The sequence below is a fragment of the Lissotriton vulgaris genome, chromosome 2_2, assembly GCF_964263255.1.
Source record: "Lissotriton vulgaris chromosome 2_2, aLisVul1.2, whole genome shotgun sequence".
Classification (NCBI taxonomy): Eukaryota; Metazoa; Chordata; class Amphibia; order Caudata; family Salamandridae; genus Lissotriton; species Lissotriton vulgaris.
In genome coordinates, this window is record NC_141688.1 from 288,743,225 (window position 1) to 288,766,896 (window position 23,672).

Sequence of the window (23,672 nt, forward strand, 5' to 3'; positions counted from 1 at the left end):
TGTGGAAGTGCTGAAGGAGGCATGCAGGGCGTGTAGCCTCTTTGCAGCTGTGTACCGGGACTCGTCCCCAGCTGTGGGCACCTAGTGGCATCCCGCACTGCTCAGTTCTAGTGTTACCAAGTGCACAGAAACTCCTGAAGTGGAAGTGCGTAGGCTCACTGCTGTCAACGGTATACAGACCAGCTAGTTTGGCAGTGCCCAGGATTGGGCTCACACACAGGCATAGTCAGTGTGGGCAGCTGCCCAGGGCCCCGCACTCAGTCCAACAAAATGGGGCCCCGCACCAGTGCGTCAGTCAGTTCTCTGCGCACCGGTCCTGACCCATGCAATCCAAAAAAGAGACATTCCAGTTGTGCCCAGGAGCAGCCATGGTGTAGCGCCTTATGGACTAGGGGAGGGCGCCCCCTGCTATGGGCCCAGTATCAAGGAGACCCATTTCACAGGTTTGTCCTGCAGTCGGGCCTTCTGCCATGCTGCCCACAGAGGCACAGCAGGGCGCCCATTGCACGCAGTGTTAACCCTCTCTGCCTACAAGCAGCTCCCACACATCCAGCCCTCTAAGAGCTGTGAGGGGGTGCTTGAAGGAGGCTGGGGGAGGGGATGCAGCTCAGGGGGGTTCTTGATAAAGCCACTTCAGGAGCAGGATCGGATTGAGATGCGATCAGCCCTGGATGTGTACCCGTGTATGCAAATTAGGGGGGCTCGCACCTACCCTTTGTGCTAGGCCCACCCAAAATCCTAGAGCAACCCCTTCTTGCAAGTAGTCCAGGGGTCAGGTGGCCCCACATTGGGCCAGCATGAGCTGCTGAAATCATACCCAAGCTCGCGCACTTCAGTGTGCCTGGACCATGGGCCCTCTGGGCGCTTTCATATCTGTGAGCCCCAGCTCACTTAATGAACTTCCTCGGTGTCACAGCGCTCCGTAAAGCCCCCTCCCCAAAAGAAGCCCTTCCCTTTGGCGCGCAAATCGTCTCTCCCGCGGGGTACCTGCAGTTTGTAGTTCACGATTTTCAATAATAAATAAAGCAAAACCGGTTGTTAGTATGATTTACGGTGATTGTTGCAGAAAACCAATTCAAAAACGGACATACCAGCTAGCACCCGACCCGAAATAGTGCCTGCTGGTGCAGTGTCCGCTGGTGCAGAGCAGTGCCTGCCTGCTGGTACAGCAATGCCTGCTGGTGCAGAGCAGTGCCCACTGGTGCAGAGCAGTGCCTGCCCGCTGGTGCAGAGCAGTGTTCGCTGGTGCAGAGCAGTGTTCGCTGGTGCAGAGCAGTGCCCGCTGGTGCAGAGCAGTGCCCGCTGGTGCAGTGCCGCCCCGACCCCTGTCCACAGTCGGGGCAGGCTGCACGGATCCTCCCTCCGCTTCTCCTCGCCCGGCTGTGGGAACGCGAGGCGGGGCTTTGGAGGGCTCTGGGAGCGGGGGCTCTGCTTACAGGGGACAATGCTTGTCAAGGGACGTGACACGCCGAGAATAGCGCTGGACAAAGGGGGCTGGAGGTAGAGCCCCCACCCCGGGAGAGGACGGAGCTGCCCCCCCCGCTGAGTGTTCAGAGGGGTCACAATGCGTCTGGTCATGTAAAGACCAGACAGTGTGAGAGGTGGGGGTCCCCGGGGGCGAGGGATGAGGTGGGGGTGATGGTGAGGGGGGGGGGAGTCCTCTATCGTCATCGTTCAGAGCGCTCATGTCCCCCTCAGCAGTACCGTGGATTGGGCCCTCGTCTGCATGTAATATAGACGGGTCTCAACTCCATAGCGCCCCCTTTGTCAACACTCGGACAAGGTCCAACTCGATCACGTGGTCCATGTTACTCGTCGGGCAGCAGGCGCTCAACCTACTCTTCTGCTTTTCAAGATAAATGGCAACTCCAGTGTATCAGGGTTGGGAGTACATTTCGCAGAGAAGGGGGCCTGTCCCTCCTCACCCCTAAATGGAGAAAGTCTGTCCCTCCCAGTGCTTAATTTGAGCAGGTGCTCAGCACCAGCACTTCATTAAGTGTGGACTTTCCACTTGCTGTGTAGCCAGAGTAGCATATCCTGCAGCCCTGCATTGCTGCTATCCTCAACGTGTTCGATGCGGCTGTGGCCCAACACAACTTTTGTGCACCATGGCGTCACCTGTAGAATCTGTGCACTGCACCACAGCATGGTAAATGCTGAGCGTGCGCGAGTCCAGTAGGCACCACAGCCATACTTACCGGCATTGGAAGCATTACGGCTGGGGACAATGCCTGTGCTGTAGCAGGCAGGGTCACAGCAAGCTGAGCAGTGGGTGCACATGCCGTTGCCATCCCTTGAGCTACTAACAGGGCCGGCTCTAGGCATGTGCAAGCTGTGCACCTGCACAGGGCCACCAAACCCTAGGGGGCACCACGCCAATATATATCCTTAATATATTAATCCTCTGATGATGGATACATATTTGCGGGCTGGCCCCTGGCAGGGATTTGGCGGCCTCCGGCCTCCTCTCTGTTCCACTTCTAAACTCCCTGACCCCCTCCCCTCTTTACTGGCCTGCGCGCTCCGCCCCGCCTGGACCCCCTCTTCCGGGCCCCCTACCTACGCTCCCTGCCCAGGGCCACCATGAGCCTAGAGCCGGCCCTGCTACTAATTACAGGCAGCACTAGCAGTGACACCACCTGCTGTGCTCGAGCAGACGTCTGTTCCACAATAAACCCAGTAATACCGCACTGATTAATATTTGCAAAAAAAGCTTTTTCATTTGGTGTACATTTTGTTTTTGCACTCGGTGTAGGTAAGACAGTAAAACACATCTTTCACTTCGTTTGGAATGACAACAGGAAAACGCAGAGTTCAAAATAGCAGGGACATGTACAGGCTGATGACAGGGGTCACAGGCAGCAGCAGTGTTATAGATGAGAGAGAGAGCAGGAGCAAAGAGGAGAAATACATAACAGGAGAAAAGAGATAAGATGGAGCTAAGTAGAAGAAAAGGAGAGCAAATCCGATACAAAGAGAAAGCAGCCATGATGTGAATCAGAGAGCATTAAGAAGAGAGGAGATAGAATGAAGGGATGTAGAGGACAGGACAGAGGAAAAAAAGCAGACAAATGATAAAACAGAGTCACAGCTAATCACTGCTAGAAGAGTGATAATAAAGAGCCAAGATCGATGGGAGAGAGAGCAGAGCATGGATAAAAGTGAAGAGGAAAAAGGGCAGGGCTAGAACGAATAGAGGGCAAATTAGAAATACAGGAATAAGGTATCACACACAGGTGTCAAAGATGATAGAAAACCATCAGAGAGGGAGAGGATAGACTCTTAAAGCAAAGATGTACCGGACCGACAACAGATCAAGGTTAGAAGATAGAGACTGAGGCAGTGAGAGTGTTGAAAGTGGGGCTCACCGGAGGCAGAAGTGAGCCGTGGCCTCCTTGGCAAAATGTGCAGCACCTGCACTTTTTTTTTAAATTTATTTTTTACAAATTAAGCACTGGTCCCTCCTCACCCTCAGGCCTGCCTCCTCGCCTCTCAGGCCTGCTTCCTCACCTTCTTTTCTCAGGCCTGCCTCATCACCCTCGCCATCACAGATGGCCTGCTCCATCACCTTCGCCAATCAGTGAAGGCCTGCCTCCTCTCCCCCCAGAGTGGAATGCCTGCTTCCTCACCCTCGCCAATCAGAGAAGGTCTGCCTCATCTACCTCGCCAATCAGAAAAGGCCTGCCGCCTCACCCCTGCTGTCCACGTTTCGCAGTTCTGTCTGTCATTGACTGCTGTGCTCTTTTTAGGTCGAGCTTAGCGGCAGCACGCATGCACTGCTTGCTCTGGGAGGCATGCTGTATTAGGGTATGCACTAGCATCCCTGCCCACTCTCCGACGTAGTTGTAATTGTCTTTGTGTCATTGTCCTTCTTAAATGTTGGCTTCTTATTCGTAAATGGGGTTGTTAGTTCTGCCTCGGTGCTGCCTTGTCTCCAGTTGTTACCGCTCATAACGACTGGACATTTTACATGGCTCTTGACATGGGCTGCTTTATCAAGGGGGTGAGTGCTATTTTTTTTATTGGCACTGATGGGTACAATGTCGGCTGCGTTCTTAAATATTTGAATAATTAGTGCAGCGCCAGTTTTAGGGACACTGCGATTATTTTAAATTTTGGTTTTATTTAACTTTCATGTTGAGCGCGGCGTCCACTTCTGGGGCAGCGAGCTCTGTTCATTTTTTTTTTAACTTTCATAGTGAGTAGAGTGCCTGCTTCAGGAACACCGCGCTCTCTTTTTTTTAACTTGACATAGGAGCGCAGCGCCTGCTACAAGGACAACGCGCTTAAGGTTACATTTTTAAAAAAAGAAAGAAAAAGAAGAAACGAGCGTGATGTCCATGAAGCAGCATCGCGCTCCATTTTAAACTTAAACAACCATTTGCAATGCAATAGGTCTCACATTTGCGCAAGTGTAAGCTATTGGCATTTTACATGGCAATGCCTTTTATTTATGTTTTGAAACCAAACAAAAATAATAGGCATTGTCATTTGCAATGCCAATAGCTCAAATTCACGTAAATGCGAGACCTGTTGCATTGCAAATGCTTGTTTTATCCATGGAAACACTTTTTAAAGCGCCTTAGGGCAGCTAAAGGGTTCAAGAAGCGGGTCTCTTTTATATTGTGCTTATGTCATCAACAGGAGTATCCAGTCTGTGTATGTTTAACTTGCATTATTGGTAGAGGAAGGCAGTTGTGACATTCTGGGGTGGAGGGGGTAAAATATGCCATCTTTTATTTCTCTGTTAGAATGCCACATGTAGACCTTCTCTGTAGGACCTGAATGGGCCAGGGTGTTGGTATCGCAAGTGGAGTAGATCCTGGGCCCCTAGAGCCTCAAGAGTTGGAGGGCCCATTGCAGCGAATGAGGAAGAGGAGTCTCTTGTCCTTCCTCGCCTCAGAGCCTATGGCAGCTGCACTCCGCCACTGGAATTGGTATTGTGGCTTAAAACAGCCATGTGCGTCCTTTTTAGGGCTGGATACCCAATTTGAACACAAGAGATCAGTAGTTTATGAAAAGGAAGTGGGCTACAGAAAGGTCACTTGTATGTAACTCGACTGCCAGACATAAGACTAGCTTTATCCATCTGGTATCACGCACCACTAGTTTTTCTCTGTAAGCCAGGCCACCTCTGGTCTCTCTCTAGTCTTTACCTGTAGGCCAGCCCACATCTAGTATTTCCACATAGGCCAGGCCACCTCTTGGTCTTACTGTGGTCTTTGCCCCATAAGCCAGGCCGTCTATCGATGGAAATGTCTAAAGAAACTCCTCCCACCTACAACACACAACATATTTGGGCGTCCTTTTTAGATCGAGCCTAGGCAGTGCGCATGCGCTGTCTGCAAGACCTGTTGTTATCTCCTCTCTCAGCTTTTCGCATGCCCATGAATTGCCAATTGTCTGTTGTTGTGCCTTTTAGAAATACTGGGTTTTTATTTATGCAATGGGTCGGGTCTCACGCCTGTTACGTGCATGGGTCCGGCCCAAGCGATTTCTCATTGTTTGCTTGCGTTGGCCATCTTAACACATCCACTGTTCCTCCTGGTCATCCTGATTTTCCTTTTTATTTTGTAGGCTATCAACAGCATTTTAGGTATTTACCCTGTTTCACGGAGCTGTGCTACTTTCGGCACCTGCAAAATGGCAATTTCGATCAGGTAGCTGTTGAGCTATTCTACCTCAAAAAAAATGCAAGACCTATTGCATTTCTAATGCTTGTTCTTTCTGTCTTAAAATTTTTTTTAATAGTAAAACAAACTTTATGGAGACAGGCCAGGGCCCTCGCTTGGCCTGACATTTTTCTGTGACAATAAAACAACCCCCACCCACCAGACCAGCACAAAATGGCAATTCTTCCATTGAACACAATCACGGAGCGGCTGTAGAGCAGCCTGTTCTTTGCGCTCTAAATGCAATAGGAGTCTTAGTGCTGACAATGGGTGGACTGTCTGTCGGGGTAGCCCACATTGACTGGCACGGGCGAACAGTGGGACTCTGGGCCATGACTCTGGTATCACACAGGTTGTGACCTTCTGTCCAGCCCTCTGGTGAGGATCTAGCAGACCAAGCGTCAACAAGGGGCAACACTGAAGAGTTTTGGACCTCATGTTAACGCAAGGCTTCATCAAAGGTTATGAGGGGATTGAGACATGGCGAGAATAAGATGGCGCTTCAGGGTGGGACACTAGGGAAGAGTGAGCGAGTCTAGACTTTCCTCTCCTTACAGGCTACAGCCATTGGTATATTTCGTGGACAACCTTCAGGGTGTATCTGAAGTGATTACTCTAATGCCCTGGTTTGCCACCGCATGCCTCCAGACATTCCACAACACTTATGTGAACATACAGCACATTAATCTATCCACGAAGGCAGCAACTTTCCACTTTTACAGAGTTTGGACTGGAAGCGATCATCAGAATGTTGTCTGTGCGGAAATGTATTTATTTAGAAGTTTTCTATAGCGCTAACAAGACCCGAAGGTAGCGGAGCGCTTTACAGTAGAGGGAATGAAAAAGAGAACAACATGACACAAACTCAATAAAAGCGATCAGCGAGCGACAATTTGGAATGAGGAAAAGTTCGGACACCAGGACTTCTTGGTAACAGGATTCAGCGTTACCGCATGGATTCTGGGGACCTTCGCCTTACCCAGAACCACCTAGCAACTTAAAACGTGGATATTTGACAAGTAATTCCCCACCCCTCCTCAAGCGCCTTGAGACCCTCTGGGTATGTAGCGCGCTATATAAATTCTTTGACTTGACTTGACTTGACTTGCTGATCCAAGTTACCCACAACCAAGGGAGCGGATAAGGCACAAGGATTTGAGTTGGCTCTTGAATTCTGCATAGGACGGTATAGTTCTGATGTGCGGGGGATGGCGTTCCATATTTTGGGGGCATTTCCTGAGAAAGAGCAGTCCGCAGTTCTCTTCTTTCTGGTTTTTTTCTAGGATGAGCTGCAGGGAGTTAGAGCTTCTCAAATTTCTGGCTTGGCCTGCTTTTTTGAGCTTGTTTGCCAAGTATTCTGGTTTGCCGGTGTGGAGGGCCTTGTGGGTTAGGCAGGCCGTTCTGAAGGTACTCCGCATTTCCGCAGAGAGCCATACGAGTTCTTTGAGTGCCGGGGAGATGTGGTTAGATTTTTTGCAGTCTGTGATCATTCTCGCTGCCGCATGAAGTGTTGTTTTTAGTGGGGCCAGGTGCGATTTGGGGATGCCTGTTAGGATTGAGTTCCCATAGTCCAGTCTTGAAAGAACTAGAGATTGCGTGGCTAGTGTGAGGTCCTTGTTAGGAATGTAAGGTTTGATTTTGTTCAGAAGTCTGAGGTTGAAAAATGTGCTTTTCGCCGAATTCTTAATGTGGTTTGTTGGGGTTAGTTTGGGGTCTAGGGTGAAGCCCAGGGATTTAACGGAGTCGTGAGCACGGTCACACAGTATGTCCCTAAACTGTATCTATCGTAGGGTGCTGTGAAGAAACTGTCAATCTTTCCAGCTGGGATCTACAATCTCTCTCCCCCTTCATCTGAAACTGAATGACAACATTCTCAGTTTTAGACACTCCCTGAAAACCTGGCTCTTCTCTCAGGTGCATTGCTGAGCTGCTTACTTTCTACTGTGACCTATGCACTTCGCTCCTCCCTATAGCGCCATGAAGCCCCCGGGCGTACGAGCGCTTAACAAATACATACTAACATTAACATACTAACATTAACAAGTCCTCAGTAAATACCCATCGCCTGCGGAATCCGCCGAGGATCCATCTTCTGCCCAACTATCTCCAATCTATACATGCAGCTCTTTCGATCTGTACCCGCCAACAACCATGTCAAGAGTGGTCAATGCAATAAAATACACAACTCTGACGCAATTTATACTCTGGTCACAGCTATCGTCATCTCAAAACCTGCCACGAGGTATCCCCAAAGTATGCGTCCAACTCCTGCCTAAACCTGAAACCAACCATGGCTGAATCCTTAAAAATCCCCAACAGCATCAAACACTTCTCCACCATGTACCCCCAGTTTACTGGCAATGCAAAGCCACTTGTAACCGCCAGAACACTGCCCGCTCTTTCAAGGAATACATCGCCAGCAGAGCCAAGAGGGGTGGTGTCAGCTCCCACACTTGGAAATGTGAAGCCTGCCCACCCAAAATTAATGTCAGGACTCCGGTGAAGGCCTTGGCCCCCTCTCGTCCGACTGAATGCAGAGCTGTCATCATCTGCCACTTCGGCACCCCACAGAGACACCCTACACCAGGCGTCTCCGACGCGGAGCTCGTGAGCTACTGGGAGCTCTCTGGTGACCTGGAGTGGGTGTCCTGTGTCCAGTCCAGCCTACAAAATTCGAAGCTTTTGCTTAGCTGAATTAATATGTGAATATCAAAATTGAAAAATGTGTAACGAATATGTGGGTGTTTTCAGAACTGATAAGCTGTTGGTGGGATTTCCAAAATATACTCAAATCTGATATTTGAGTGATCCATCATGTGTCAATGGGGAGGTGTATTGGTGGCGTTACTAAGAGCATTTGTGTTGTGGCTGTTAAATATTACTGACGTAAAGACATTCCAAACCGACAAAGCCTTTATCCATTGCTGCTGGCAATCCTGCCAGATTTAGAGGTGAGCGCTGGGGGTACATTTATATACGGTGCCCCCTAAAGTAATCTTGTTTGTGAGCACTATGTCAGCACCCGTCATATTATTATCTCCGGATGATTCATCATAAGTATCGCTCATAACAGAGCAGGTTGAAGGCCCCTGCCTCACACACTGCACCTCCTCATCCGAGGCCTGTTGAGGATCTACCACCTTATCCCAACTTTAGGGAGTTTCACTGCCTCTTCTAGACCATCTGCGTCCCCTAGGAGGCCTCCAGAAAGTCCAGCTCTGCACACCTGGCTGACAAAATGACCACACCTCGCAGAGCGCGCAAACCAGGAGCCAGGCCAGGACCAGACGTGGGAGGCATAAACTGAAGAAGGAAAAGACCACAGTGCAGTTCGCATTCTGGAAAAATACCCGTCAGCATTTGAATGGCCCCCACTCTCTAGAAGGAAACTGGAGACGCGTCTCTTCTAAGCGCTTAACCATTCAATGGATGAGGAAGCTCGGATCACCCTGTCTCATGCAGGTGAGCCGGAATTCCCATATTCTGCTTAAGTGGATCTGAGGCAGAACCCTTTCTCCATCTTCTGCTGCCAAGAATGCTTGGTGTGTGATCCCCACCCTGCCATGCAAAGTCCTAAAGCACAAGGGTTTATTTACGGTCTTGTTAGGTTCTGTTCTAGGATCTCTCCACGCTCTCTGGGGAAGTGAGTGCCAGAAAGAATGTTCCTCACATGAGCAGAACTATCTGTACTGAACCTGACCTCTATCCAGCCACCATCAACTCACTCACACTGCCCAGCCTTGCTCCCTCACCAGCCCAGCCCAAGAGACCTACCACCTCCCCCTCCCCCACACCGCTTACACCCCCTCAGACCGGGATGGCTCTCTCTGGTTCCTGTTCCTCCCTTTTGGGGGTGCTGGTGCTTTCCCCAGCTCTTGAAGCTCTTGCCTCATCACCCTGCTCTAACATGCTTCTTGTCCAAACATGTTGACGTAATGTAAATAAAAAGCTGGATGAGAAGCAGACTTGCATCAAAGGAAATCCCCCAAAACCACGAGTAGAGTTTTAGGTGCTTCTCACTAGGGGTTTAATTGTTAACCTGATCATAAAAAAACAACAAGTTCCCATTTTTTTGTGCAAAAAAGGAACCGGCATAAAGATTCACCCAGGATGATACAGCAGGTATAGTGGGGAGGCTGTAATTACAATTTGGATGCACCGGTGGCCTTTTTAGAAAATGTAAAAAGCAAATTGTGCTTTTCGAAGGATGCGTAAAAAGTTTTAAATTCCAGTGACGGGTTAGTAGATCAATACACAATGCACAAAAATCTGATACTTACAGCTAGTGGATCTCTTCCAGTAGATCCTCTATTTCCATCTGCCTGATCTAGTCACGGGCCACTTTGGTTATTGAACTGAACTAATTTCCTTAAATTCCAATAAAATCCCTTCCACATTTGCTAAGAAATCTTTCAGAGCAGAGTATGTTCTTAGGCTTTTACGGCCTGGTGGACTCTCTGCTAGCCAGATTGGCAGGCATGGCTTGAGAATGTCGGCTCCTGGCTACCTTTACAGAATTTGATATGCAGATCTAGGTGTAAACTAGCGCAGGATAAGCTGTCAAACATATTATTTATTTCAAGTGGAAGGAAATTTGTAAAATTAGCCATACAAAATAAATGATACTGCCATGCAAAGCAAACTGTCCTACTTCCTTCTGCATCTCCTGTATCATCTGACCAGGAGCCTCAATGCCCAAATCTGCCCCACACTGAAAGAACCTTGGAGTGATGCTTCTGAAAAGGGAGCTCACGTTAGATCCGGGTTGAATTTTAGATAAGCATGGGCGAATTTTGCGAATCTCGCGTTCGCGAATTTTGCGGATTTGCGAACTCGCAATCCGCAAAATCCGCGAATTTGCGGATTTTTTTTTTGTGTGTTTGCGCGGGTTTCTGCCAGTTCGCGAGGGTTTTGTACACTTTCGCAAATTGCGAACTTACCTGTCGGGTCGCAAGTTTCGCGACACTTGTTGTTTCTACGTGTCCACCCTGTTTGGGACACTCTTCTTCATCACTGCCACTCTCTGTCACCACTGCCACTCTCTGACTACTCATGCCACCCTCTGGCCCACCCATGCCACCCTCTGTTTCATCACAGCACCCTCTGGTTGTCCAGTCAGTGTACATTATTGTGGCAACGCAAGCACACCTTCCCTGCCTCAAGTGACCTGAATTAATTTGGGGCTGATTAATGTGTCACAGAATATTTTTTTAGCTGGCACCTGCTTCCTTAGTGCTTCCTGATTAGTGATCTTTTGCACTTGCTAAGTGCTTTCATTGTTGCAAAATTAGTTACAACACCTGCCCTGCCCCAACTGACAATAATGAATTAGGGGCTGATTAATGGATTTGAACTTCCAGCCTGGCTCCTGCTTGTCTCCCTTAGCTGTAATTCAGGACCTTTGTGGCATATGTGTAACTATTCTGAGGTTCAGAGCAGGGTCACATAATAGTTGCAACTGGCAACTGAACTCTGGAGGGGCCCCTCAGGAAGCACTACAGGAAATGGCTACTAATGATGAGCCTGAACTTTTGAACCTGGTAAGTAGTTTCAGTTTTGCTAAGTTCGTATTTCTGCAATTTTGCACTTACTCGCGGGGCGCGAAGTTGTACTGGGAAGCCGCGAACTCACGCGAACAGTGCGAGCAAAATCCGCTGCTCGCGGATTTGCGGATTTTGCAGGAGATTCGCGAATCTCGCGGATTGCGAATTTACCGAAAATCCGCAAAATCCGCGAGCGAAACAGATTTTCCGCCCATGCTTAATTTTAGAATCGTACAGCTCCTAATATTGAGTGGACAACTGCTAGCCGTTGGGATATCTGTCCTCCATCTTCAGCCCAATCTCTGCGCTCCCAGAGTCCATCGCGACAAGCTCCATCGAGCGCTCCCTTCACCTGGAGGCTCAGCCAGCTTCTGTACATACTTCTTTTTTTGTGACCATCACATATGGATAAAAAAGATTTGACCATTCATCGACCACAGCACAAATCTGTGCTCTCATAATTCAAAAGAAATGCCCCTTACTAGCAGTCCCCCAGACCATGTTTTCAGTTCTTCTGCTCTCAAAATTCTCTCACCGCGCCAGGATACCCCGTGGTAACAGAGCGCGCTACAAAAGCTTTAATAAACATAAACATAAACATTGTTTGCAGTGTTGACATGCTTTGTTTCTACTTGGTCATGCATGAATCTTTATAGATAATTAACATATGCACAGTCATTTATTTGTTTGCCTGGCACACGAGTCAAATTACCTTGAAGGCATTGTGTCAGTGGGACATGAAGGGGGGTGGGGCAAGGTGGGGTTTTGGGCGGATACAGGATTGATGTAGGATTGCGCCTGGGCGTTTCATGTAATTACAGGAGGATGTTGAGTTCTCTGCCTGGTCTACTGCAATTGCTGCAGTTTGCATTATTATGTTGAATCTTTTCTTAATCTCGAGATGAGGTTTGCCCAGGGCCCATTAGTCCTGTGTTGTTGACGAGGGTCTGATTATTTGGAGGGGCTGATCTTGTTGAATGACAGTATCTAGTTAGACGTCCGATCCATGTTCTCAGTCCAAGTGGACGTATTTCTTGAAAACCTTGCCTGAGTGGCATTGAAAATTGAATTTTTCTTTGCTGGCTCCAACACAGAAATAAAGATTGATCCATTCTAGGCTGAACCTGACACCCCAAACCATTCTTGGTGACACCCATGCCATAGGATTCTGGAAGGATGGCTAGTTGGCCCAATCTTGGGGTCACCCAGGCCGTACACTCCTGCAAGGTCAGCTTGTTGGTCCATTCTTGGGGTCACCCATGTCATAGTCTTCTGGAAGGACGGCTTATTGGTCCATCCTTGGGTCACCCATGTCATAGGCTTCTGGAAAGACAGCTTGTTGGTCCATTCTTGGGGTCACCCATGTCATAGTCTTCTGGAAGGACGGCTTATTGGTCCATCCTTGGGTCACCCATGTCATAGGCTTCTGGAAAGACAGCTTGTTGGCCCATTCTTGGGGTCACCCAGCCCGTAGACTCCTATAAGGTCAGCTTGTTGGTCCATTTTTGGGGTCACCCATGTCATAGGCTTCTGGAAAGACAGCTTGTTGGCCCATTCTTGGGGACACCCATGTCATAGGCTTCTGGAAGGACGGCTTGTTGGCCCATTCTTGGTAAAGTCAGCTTGTTGACCTTCCCCAAGGGGGATTCTTCTCTGATGTTTGCCTAAGTAGATTCTGCGTGGTTTTACAGATGTCTGATTGGAGGTTTTGTACTTGCCTCTTGTCTCTTTTCCACAATCTGTAGTGGAGATTTAAGTGGACTTCTTCCACCTATGGACACTGCAGGCTCTCTTCTTTACCTCTCCTCGAACGTACAAGCAGCGATGCTGGCCCGCTCCCAACTACTTCTCTTATGTAGGTGTTTTTATGCCGCAAACCTAGCTGCAAAGCAAACAAGCTTGTTAAGTGCACTTGTCTCTCTCATGCCCAGCAGTGCAGCTCCTCCCTGGCAGCCGGTGATGCCAGCCTAGGCCCCAGCAGGCCCTGCTCGGGGACCACCGCCTGGGCTCCTGGGTTTGGTTGGCAGGGATGGGACTTGGCCTTGGTGTCTGCGCAGGGATGTTTACTGGCAAAAATCTATGTCTGCGCCATCTATGCTGAAACAGGCTGCCTGATACTGGATGTGAAGCATTTCAAGAGAAGCTATTGGGGCTGGGGCAAGACGGACCCTGTTTCAGGCCCAAAAAACTAAATCGAACGATTCCGGGACAAACCATCTTCAACCAACGCAAAATCTGCAAGTTGCCTGACTCTGTCCCAGCCCTACAAACTAAACAGAGCCTCAAGCTTGTCGTGAATGAATAATTCCATTTCTCTCTAGCAGCTGTACAGCCTTTCCCAAACTACACACTGAGACAACTAACAAGATCCTCAACGCAATCAAATCCGCATCTCCCCTGGACGCTGCTTCAAGACAGCCTGAGGAAAGGAGGGAACTTCATATTAGTTGAACTGACAAATCTCCTCAGCTACTCACTAGAGAGCGGCGGAGTAATCCTCACTTGAAAAAGCCGACCACCAGTCCCTGGTGGAAAACTACTCACTCCTCCCTGAGGTGAGTAGGGTTCTTAAGAAATATGTGAAAACCCACCTGGAAACTCATCTGAGTCTGCACCCTACCTGTACAGGCATCCGAGCAGGTAATAGTCCTGAATCAACCCTTTTAGTGGCATCTGTAGAACTAAGATCAATCCTAGATCAGGGCGGCTCAGCAGGAATGATCTTGCTGGACCTGCGTGCCGCCTTCGATCTACTATCCCACCCCGTCCCCATTCCGAGAAGGAAGGCGGCAGGAATACATGGAAATGCCCTCTAATTGATAACCAATTTTCCTAACGCTGAGAAGCTTCAAAGTCCAGGTGAACTCCTCCTTCTCTGCAATCTTTGCATTAACCTGTGGGGTACCCCAGGGGTCCTCGCTGAGTCCCACCATTTTTAACCTTTATGTACGTCCCTTGGCAGAAATTGTGCAATCATGAGTTTGCGCTTGTCTCGTATGCAGACGACACTCAGATTGTCGTCCCTCTCTCTACAAACATTAAGATCACCTCGCAGCAGCTAAAGAGTGTCTCGATGTTAGATGTCATCTAAAACTGAATGGAGACAAAACAGAGGTGTTGGTGGTAGGAAAGAACCCCTCCCTTTGGAGTCCACTTAGCTGGCCGAATGAGCTAGGGTTGCTCCCGGCACCTGCTCCATCAGTAAAGAGTTTAGGTTTCTGGATCGATGAAACGCTCTGTATGGAAATTCAGGCTAAAAAGTAGGCAGCATGCGGCAACGGACTTCTTTGTGCCTTAAGTAAGTTCTTGAGCTGGCTTCCGATCAACCTGCGCAGAAGAGTGGTTCAGGGCCTCAGTAACTTGCGCTTGGACTACGGAACTCCCTTTACTTAGGCAGCCCTAATTATCTTACCCACCAACTGCAGATTATGCAAAATGCAGCAACAACATGCCCTTTCAGGATCCCCAAATGCGCCCCAGCTGCCCCCGCCCTGGCATCTCTTCACTGGCTGCCAGTCCAAAAAAGAACACCGTTCAAGTCCCTCTGTCTGGTCCATGGAGCTTACACAGAGAAGGACCCCTGCCAATTCAACGTCTAACCTCTCCCTACGTCTCCAAACGAAGTTTCTTCTGGTTCTTATGATTAGGAAAGTAAGGGGAGCGGAGACGCCTTTAGATTTCTAGCTGCTAAGCTCCGGAACCAGCTCCCTTCCCACATTAGACAGGAGATATTGGAAAGCGCCTTTAGGAAGCTCCTGAAAACCCATCTATTCCAGTGGCTCGTCGATATCCTTATCCAGAGAGTAGGTCTTTGCCAGCGCTGGGAGGCCCGTTGAGTCGCCAGGCACTACATAAATCCTGGAAAATAGAAACGCGTGTTGTGCATTGAAATGTGTCTCTTTGGGATGACCAGAGGCCTTAACCAGAACTCTACAGGCCACAGCATCAAAAGCCTGTACTAGGCATAGATGAGAAGTGTTTCCATGGAGGGGATAATATACAGGTGGCACCGGGGACAGAGGGAACCAAGTAAATGTCTATTTGGTTTGGGTTGAGGCTTGGCTAGGCCAGCATGAGTCCCGTGTGCCAGCCTTTGAACTCTCAGGAGAGGCCCCACTGACTGTGCCCAAACGTTTCCTGTACCACGCTTGGCACTTTCAGGAGAGGCATGGCCGGGCCAAAGCGCTGCCTGTGAAATACCATGCAAGACACTTTACTGGCATAAGAAATCGGAGGCGTGTTTGACAAACACAGATCACACCTGTGCACTGTTACCAGCGTCCAGCGCACACGCATGGGGGCCGGTGCTTTGGATACCCGGGCCCCAAGCCAGGAATGCCCGCCTGGACCTCTTGAAGGTGCACCTCGCTGGCTATTTATCTAAAACAGCCGAAGGCCTGGATGTTTTGAGTCCGCATGGCCTGGTTAGACCCTACCTGTGGCTTGCTATAGAGCCGAGAAACCCCATGTGGGTGGCTGGACGCTATATCATCATTCAATATCCGAGTACCCGCATCAGCAGTTCTTTTATTTCCAAATAGGTTCTGTCTTTGCCTGTCTTTGGTGACCTCGCAGACGCCCTATGGTGCCTCTTGTTCCGTTTCTGGCAGTTTTTCTATATGAAGTGACATTTTTTCCGCTTTGGTGTTTACTTCCTATTCCTCGCTGCGTGATGGGGGGAAGTCACTCAGACTGTGGGCGGGGCCTGTCAGAAGAAGATGCCTCTCACGCGCTGCTTCTCCCGAGACACGCTGTTGCAAGCTCTGTCCTCTCTCGGCTCGCGGTCGGACCTGTCGAACCGTGTCTGCTTCAGTCTATCTGGTGAAGGTTTACTTGTGCTGATGTTTTCACCACAGTGAAATTAAATGTGAATTGATAAAGCGCGTTCCTGCCTGGAGGCGTCTAGGCGCTAACTAGACTGTAAGCAGAAAGGCTAAAACAATTAAAAGAAATTGAAACGATAACGCGACCTGTTAGTTAAAAAGTCAAGTTTTCAGCCCTTTCCTGGAGGGGAGCAGTCAAGTTATTTTCTTAAGCTCGGGGAAGAGTTTTCCAAAGTTTGGAGGCGCAGCGCGAGGGGTGCCGGATTGCACATTCTTGGCTTGAGCCTGCGCACACTGAGTGCTGGAAGGTGTGTCTCCCAAGGTGTGTCTCCCAGTGCACTGTGCAATGCTTCCGTTGGACTCGGTCCCAGCCGCGGACAATCTCTCATTATGTTTGCGGTGTCATGAGATTGTTTTTTTTCTGTGAGGGGAGTTTCTCCAGAGGGTCAAAAGGCTGTGAGGTAATGCTGCGGTCTGGCTGTGAGAAAGATCTGCGTGTGCCACGCTTGTTTGTATACAGTTTTTTTTAATATAGCGCCAATTCGACAGTTGTTGGAGCGCTGCACATTACCACTAGTTACATTACATAAGGATTTTTTTAGGTGTAGGGAGAAGAAGTGATTTTCCCAGAATCACAGGATTTTGAGCAGACACCGAGACTCGTACATTCCCTGGTCATAAGTCAGCAGCTCCGGCCTAACGCCACATACTTCTCGCTTATACTGATCTGGGAGAGCCCTGACTGTTCTTAAACTCGGTTCGTGCCAGTTGGGCGCAACTTTGGGTGAACCTTGGCTGTTCTGAAGCTCTGCCCGTGTCAGGCCTCGAACTATTTAGGAAGAGCCAAACACACAGGGTGATGGACGGAATGTTGCACATTGGCAAAACATTCACCCCCCAGTCAAAGATCTGGGTTTAATCCATCCTTATTTTGCTCACCACGCCACCCAAGTTCAGACATGGCAATATGCAAATCAGCCTTGACCCTGTGCCTCAGGGTAACAGTCCAGCCTGAACTGCCAAGCCATGTCTTTCCTGGACCGGAATCAAGAATCCGAGGACCGGTTTCTGGCTATCAGCCGTCTTCAACCAGGATAGCTTGACTCCAGTGAGCACGAGACCCACGTCTGGGCATACCCTTCCCACATAAGGTGAACACCAAAGCACACAAGGTGATCTGTGACCGGGGGTGACTGTTTTACCAATGTGCAACATTCCGTTCATCACCATGTGTGTTTTGCTGACGTGGGTCCCGTGCTCACTAAGCCACTGGAGTCCAGCTATCTTGGCTGATGACGGCTGATAGCCAGAAACCCAGGGCTCGAGTCGGGGTACCACGCGGGTGGACGGCGTCCACCCACTTATTTTAAGGGGTCTTACCGGGTGGACGCCGTCCCCCCTGCGCAAAAGCTGGGCTTTAAATTATAGCGTTATTCCCGACTCGAGCCCTGCGCTTGTCTCCGTTAGACGCGCGAAGGAGCCAAGACTGCCAGACAAGCATCCCAGCCCCCTGTCCTAATAACTTATCGGCGCTGCTGCGTTAATGGAATATGTGAGCGCTATTACGTATTTGAGCGTCCCCCCACTTCTAGGTTTTTTCCTTTCGTGACGTCACTTCCGGTCGTGACGTCACTTCCTGTCTGTGAGCGTCCCCCCACTTCTTTATTTAGGACTTGTGCCCTGCAGAAACCGGTCCTAGGATGCTTGATTCCGGTCCAGGAAAGACATGGCTTAGCCTTAGACTGATTTGCATATGGCCATGTCTGAACTGGGGGTGGCATGGTGAGCAAAATAACGATGGATTAAACCCAGATCTGTGACTGGGGGTGAATGTTTTGCCATTGTGCAACATTCCGTCCATCACCTTGTGTGTTTTACTACTTTGGAAGAGCCCTGGCTGTTCCGCAGCTCTGCCCGTGTCAGGCCTGGCACAACTTAGGAAGAGCCCTGGCTGTTCCACAGCTCTGTCTGTGCCAGGCCTTAGGTAGAGCCGTGGCTGCTCCGTAGCTCTGCTCGTGCCAGGCCTGTACTACTTAGGAAAAGCCCTGGCTGCTCTGAAGCTTTGCCCATGCCAGCCCTAGCTGTTCCAAAGCTCTGCCTGTGCCAGGCCTGACACTACTAAGGAAGAACCCTGGCTGCTCTAGAGCTCTGCCCGTGCTGGCTGTTCCAAAGCTCTGCCTGTGCCAGGCCTGGCACAACTTCAGGGAGCCCTGGCTGCTGCAAAGCTCTGCCCGTGCCAGGTCTGGCACTACTTGGGAATAGCCCTCTCTGTTCTGAAACTCTGCCCGTGCCATGCCTGGCACTACTTTGAGGGAGCCCTGGCTGTATCAAAACCATGCCCGTGCCAGGCCTGAACTGTTTGGGGAGGAGTCCTGGCTGTTCCTAAATTCTGCCCGTGCCAGGTCTGTACTACTTTTGGGAGCCCTGGCAGTACTGAAGATCTGCCTGTGCCAGGCCTGGGACTACTTTAGGGGAGTTCTGGCTGCTCCTAAGCTCTGCCCGTGCCAGGCCTGCCACTTTCCCACAGTGTCGCTTTACATAAAGGCTGTGCTGGGGGTGGGGCCTTTTGTACTTTTTTTTTATTCTTCCCCTCCCCCCTCCTTTATTGTGCAGCATGTGTGAGGCAACAAGGGCTGAGCTCCTGTTTCCAAAACTCCTTTCATGGCCGCTGGGGGAACAAAGGGCCGGCGGGCCCCCCTCGGCCCCCCTCGGCCGGGCTCTGGAGACGCACAATGGCCGCCTCTGTTCCCGCTCAGCTGCTGCCCTGCCTGCCTCTCCGTGTGCGCGTCCTGGCTATCGAGTTCAGGCCTGAATGGGAATCTGATCGGCCCCCTCCTGTAATGTCTCAACACCCCCACCCCTTACTCACAACCCAATTCGTCTCCGACCTCAAAACACCCGGTCCAACCCGTCCTCTCTCTCCCTAAACCTGTTGCCATGGCGGACAACTTGCTCCGGGTTTTTGTCCCCCACTTTTTAGTCTAGTTGCGACAGCTTTATTTCTCTCTATAATGTACTAAGCTATATATATATATATATATATATATATATATATATATATATATATATATATATATATATATATATATATATGTGTATATATATATGTATGTATAATATATATTTTTTGTCTTTTTTCCCCGCTTAAAGACCTGTCACATTACTCTATGCTTTCCACCTGCAATTAGCTGTCTGACCTGTGCACTGCGAAGCATCTTTAAAATGCAAAATATCCCGATCCGTCTTCAGGGTCACCCACAGGGTCACCGATCAGCCAGACCACGCCTTTGATTTGCTTCCAAGAGAATCTCTGATCCATTCCACTGGCTTGAAGTTCCTGAACTGAAGTTTCTCTTATATTCCTTCCAATTCTAGCGCTCCGTAGTAACTGCAATGCAACCTTTTTTTAGCACTGGGTGGAGATCAAGAGATTTGACCAACTTGCTTTCTTTATGCCCATGGAACCAGTCTACCTTCCGCCCCCCCCCTCCATAATGGAACTGGACAACCCCCCTAGCTCGTATGGAGTCAGTGCTTGGGTGTTTTATATATGCTCTTTACTTGTGCCTGTTTACTCTTCTCTGTAAAACATTTTTGAAGCGGCATCTCGCGTGAATGGAGTCTGTTTTGACTGTATTATTCCATTTTATTAAGTGGCTGGTGGCTAAAGGTTCTAAATAAGACGTGACCCAGTTTAGAAGAGGTGGCCACTGAGATTGTGGAATTAAAAAAAATCCCCAAAAAAATCATATTTGCTGCGTGTTTATAAACTGAAGATGGCAGCCGCGGAGAATATATGACCTGTCGATGTGCGTGGGTGGGAGAGGTGGATAAAATTTCAGCAGTGGGCTGCCAAGCAGCCTGAGCTAGAGGCCAGGGAGGGAGATTGTAATAGAAACTGAAAATGTGAACTATAGCAATAATAAAGTAACATGTTACTCGTTTTTCAGCGCAATCGGTGCTACAGACTGGCCAACCGGCTTTTGGTGGAAGGATGGGGTGGAAAAACCATGTTATTGTGTAAATATCCCTGTGTGTACCTTGCACTTGTGGGGTCAGCCTGTGTCCTAAATCCCGCAATATTTGATTTAGGCCTGGGCGCAGTGGTGACCGAATACTTCACCGCGCTATACTGCGTAGTACGTCCGTTTGCGTTACGTCGCGTAGTTAGGGCTGATTTTTAGCACTGGGTGTTTGTCCCGCGTTGGAAAATCAATGTGAACAGCACCATGTGCAGCGCAAGAGGGCGCTGCTTCTTTCTTCCACTCGAGTAGATGTTCTACTCGAACTGTATCTTCCTCTGTGCGAACGGTAGCGGCCATACGTGACCGCCCGCGTTGAAAAATCTCACCTGGAGGTGGTCTGGAGTAAGATTTTCCACACTCGCCAACTTAACATTGGCAATCGCGTGCGAAGAAAACACTCGCAGAGTGGAGCTCTTCTGGAACTCTATGCGCTGCGTGGAGTGCCGAAATCGCGGCGTGCAGAGTGGAATCCACGCCCAGGCCTATTTTTGCTTGCAGACGAGTAAAACGAAGTTCAGAGAAACTGTGATTTAGGAAATGGGGATGTCCGAATTCTAATTTTTGTAATTTGTTGTGGCATTAAAAGCAACTTAATTGTGCTTTTTCTTATTCATTGTTTCAGAAGTTGAGACCTCTCTGTCCTCTCTTGCGCCCCTCAAATGTGCTTCTTCTTCTTTGCAGGTCGCAGTTAGTGGGACAAGATGGCGAAAGGCTGCATGAAAGTGACGAAATACTTCCTCTTCCTGTTCAACCTCCTGTTCTTTGTAAGTAGCTGTTTCACCCTTGTGATCTGCCTGTCTTCATCTCTGTATGATCCGTGTAACTGATCATGGGGGCGGGCGGGGGATTGCAGCGGAACTTTCCATGACGTAGAGCATGCAGTGGAGATCTGAGGCTTTTAACTCTGAAATGATAATTTCCACAGAAATGTGATAACTCTGTAAGATCAGTGGGTCCACTGAGGGTGCCAGGAGGAGTGAGGGTGTGTGCCAAGCATGCGTGTGACCTGGCTTCTGTCTTACAGATATGACGCGACAGGAGGAAACATAGGATCTTAGGGCCCTGACTGTCCCTGCACACAGTCCGAGGTGTGATGGCCGTTCAGCCAACTTTTCTAGATTTAAGTTTCTAGTGCCCGTGGGTCTGTAGCATGTGACCTGTGCTGGCTGGGAAAGCACAGCGCACGAGTGTGTAGTGTGCTGAGTCATGTGTACGTAATCCTGGTGCTGGAAAATAGTGAAGCAGTGTAGTGTCTGCACTCTCCTAGCAATATCGGTGTACAGTGTCCTTGTTGCGTAGAGCGTCAGAGCAGCGCCAGCGCATAGTGTCCAAGCAGCACCCATGTAAGCGTACGGCTGCACCCGTGCCTGATGTCCTTGCAGCACCTGTGCATGATGTCCCAGCAGCACCTGTGCATAATGTCCCAGCAGAAGCCCAGTGTAATGTCCTGGCAGCACCTATGTAACGCCTCTCAGCAGCACCCATGCATAATGTCCCAGCAGAACCTGTGTATAGTGCCCTGGAAGCACCTATGCAACGCTTCCCAGTAGCACCCATGCATAATGTCCCAGCAGCACCCGTGTATAATGCCCATGGCAGCAGCGCCCATAAGTGCACTGCTGCACCTGTGCCTGATGTCCCAGCAGCAGCTGTGTATATTGTCCTAGCATCAGCTATGCAACACTTTCCAGCAGCACCCATGAATAGTGTCCAAGCAGCACCCATGTAAGTGTACGGCTGCACCCGTGCCTGATGTCCTAGCAGCACCTATGCATAATGTCCCAGCAGCACCCTTGTAGAATGCCCATGGCAACAGCGCCCATAAGTGCACTGCTGCACCTGTGCTTGATGTCCCAGCAGCAGCTGTGTATATTGTCCTAGCATCAGCTATGCAACACTTTCCAGCAGCACCCATGAATAGTGTCCCAGCAGCACCTATACATAGAGTTCCAACAGCACCAGTGTATACTGTCCAGGTAGTACAAACGCAACTCTTCCCAGTAGCCTCTGTGCATTGTGTACCGGCAGCGCCCGGGTATAATTTCCCAGCAGCTGCCATGTATAATGTGGTAAAACCTACAATTGATGGACAGAATGCAGAACAATGTCATACATCACCCCAGTACAGAGATCTGGGCCGAAATCCATCGTTTTTTTGCACTCCACGCCACCCCAGTTCAGACATGGCCATATGCAAATCAGCCTTGACCCAGTGCCTCATTTGAACAATCAGCCCGAACTACCAAGCCATGTCTTCCCTGGACCGGAATCAAGCATCCTAGGACCGGTTTCGGTATAACACCCCTCATCAGCCAGGCTAGCTTGATTCCAGTGGTGTGGAGAGCATGTAACTCACGTCAGAGCATACCCATTCCACTCGGGGTGACAAATGCAAAACCAACAATTGATGGACAGAATGCAGTACAATATCATACATTCACCCCAGTACAGAGATCTGGGCCTAAATCAATCGTTTTTTTGCACTCCACACCACCCCAGTTCAGACATGGCCATATGCAAATCAGCCATGACCCTGATGGACCACTGGAGTCAAGCTATCCTGGCTGAAGACGGCTGATAGCCAGAAACTGGTCCTTGGATGCTTGATTCCGGTCCAGGGAAGTCATGGCTTGGCAGTTCGGGCTGGACTGTTCCCATGAGGCACAGGGTCAAGGCTGATTTTCATATGGCCATGTCTGAACTGGGGAGGTGTGGAGTGCAAAAAACGATGGATTTAGGCCCAGATCTCTGTAATGTGGTGAATGTATGACATTGTTCTGCATTCTGTCCATCAACTGTTGGTTTTTGCATTTGTCACCCCGAGTGGGATGGGTATGCTCAGACGTGAGTCCCATGCTCTCCACACCACTGGAGTCAAGCTATCCTGGCTGAAGACGGCTGATAGCCAGAAACTGGTCCTTGGATGCTTGATTCCGGTCCAGGGAAGACATGGCTTGGCAGTTCGGGCTGGACTGTTCCCATGAGGCACAGGGTAAAGGCTGATTTGCATATGGCCATGTCTGAACTGGAGTGGTGTGGAGTGCAAAAAAAACGATGGATTTAGGCCCAGATCTCTGTACTGGGGTGAATGTATGACATTGTTCTGCATTCTGTCCATCAACTGTTGGTTTTGCATGTATAATGTGGTGGCAGCAAATGTCTAACGCCGCCTAGCAGTGCCCATATATAGTACCCCAGTAGCATTTGTGCATAATGTCCCAGTAGCAATTGTGTATAGTGTCCTGGAAGCACCTGTGTAATGCTTCACAGTAACCCATCGTACATGTTGTACTGGCTCCCATGTGAACCTCTCATCTGCACCCGTGTATAAAGCCCCAGTAGCACCTGTGCATAATGTCTCAGCAGCACACGCGTATAAAATCCCAGTAGCACCTTAGTATAGTGTCCCGGAAGCAGCTATGTAATGCTTTCCACCCAGTATCCCCTGTGCTTTGTATACCGGAAGCACAGCCTGCCAGCAGCACCCGTGAACACTACCCAGCAGCCCCATGCACAGTGTCCTCAGGGGTGACGCCACGCATTGCTGCAGCCCCATGTTAATCTCTTAAACCCAACCCGGATTGCTGGATCTGAGGCGTTGCACTTTGA

At 49.6% G+C, this 23,672-nt stretch overlaps 1 protein-coding gene across 1 annotated transcript in view; it reads left to right on the plus strand.

Moving 5' to 3' along the window:
• CD82 (CD82 molecule) overlaps positions 1-23,672 on the plus strand; it is a 173,640-nt gene that overhangs the window by 75,869 nt on the left and 74,099 nt on the right. Inside the window, exon 2 of the mRNA XM_086959611.1 lies at positions 20,745-20,827. Coding sequence (XP_086815737.1) covers positions 20,765-20,827 — 63 coding nt within the window. The 5' untranslated portion in view covers positions 20,745-20,764. The remainder of the gene's footprint in view (positions 1-20,744; positions 20,828-23,672) is intronic.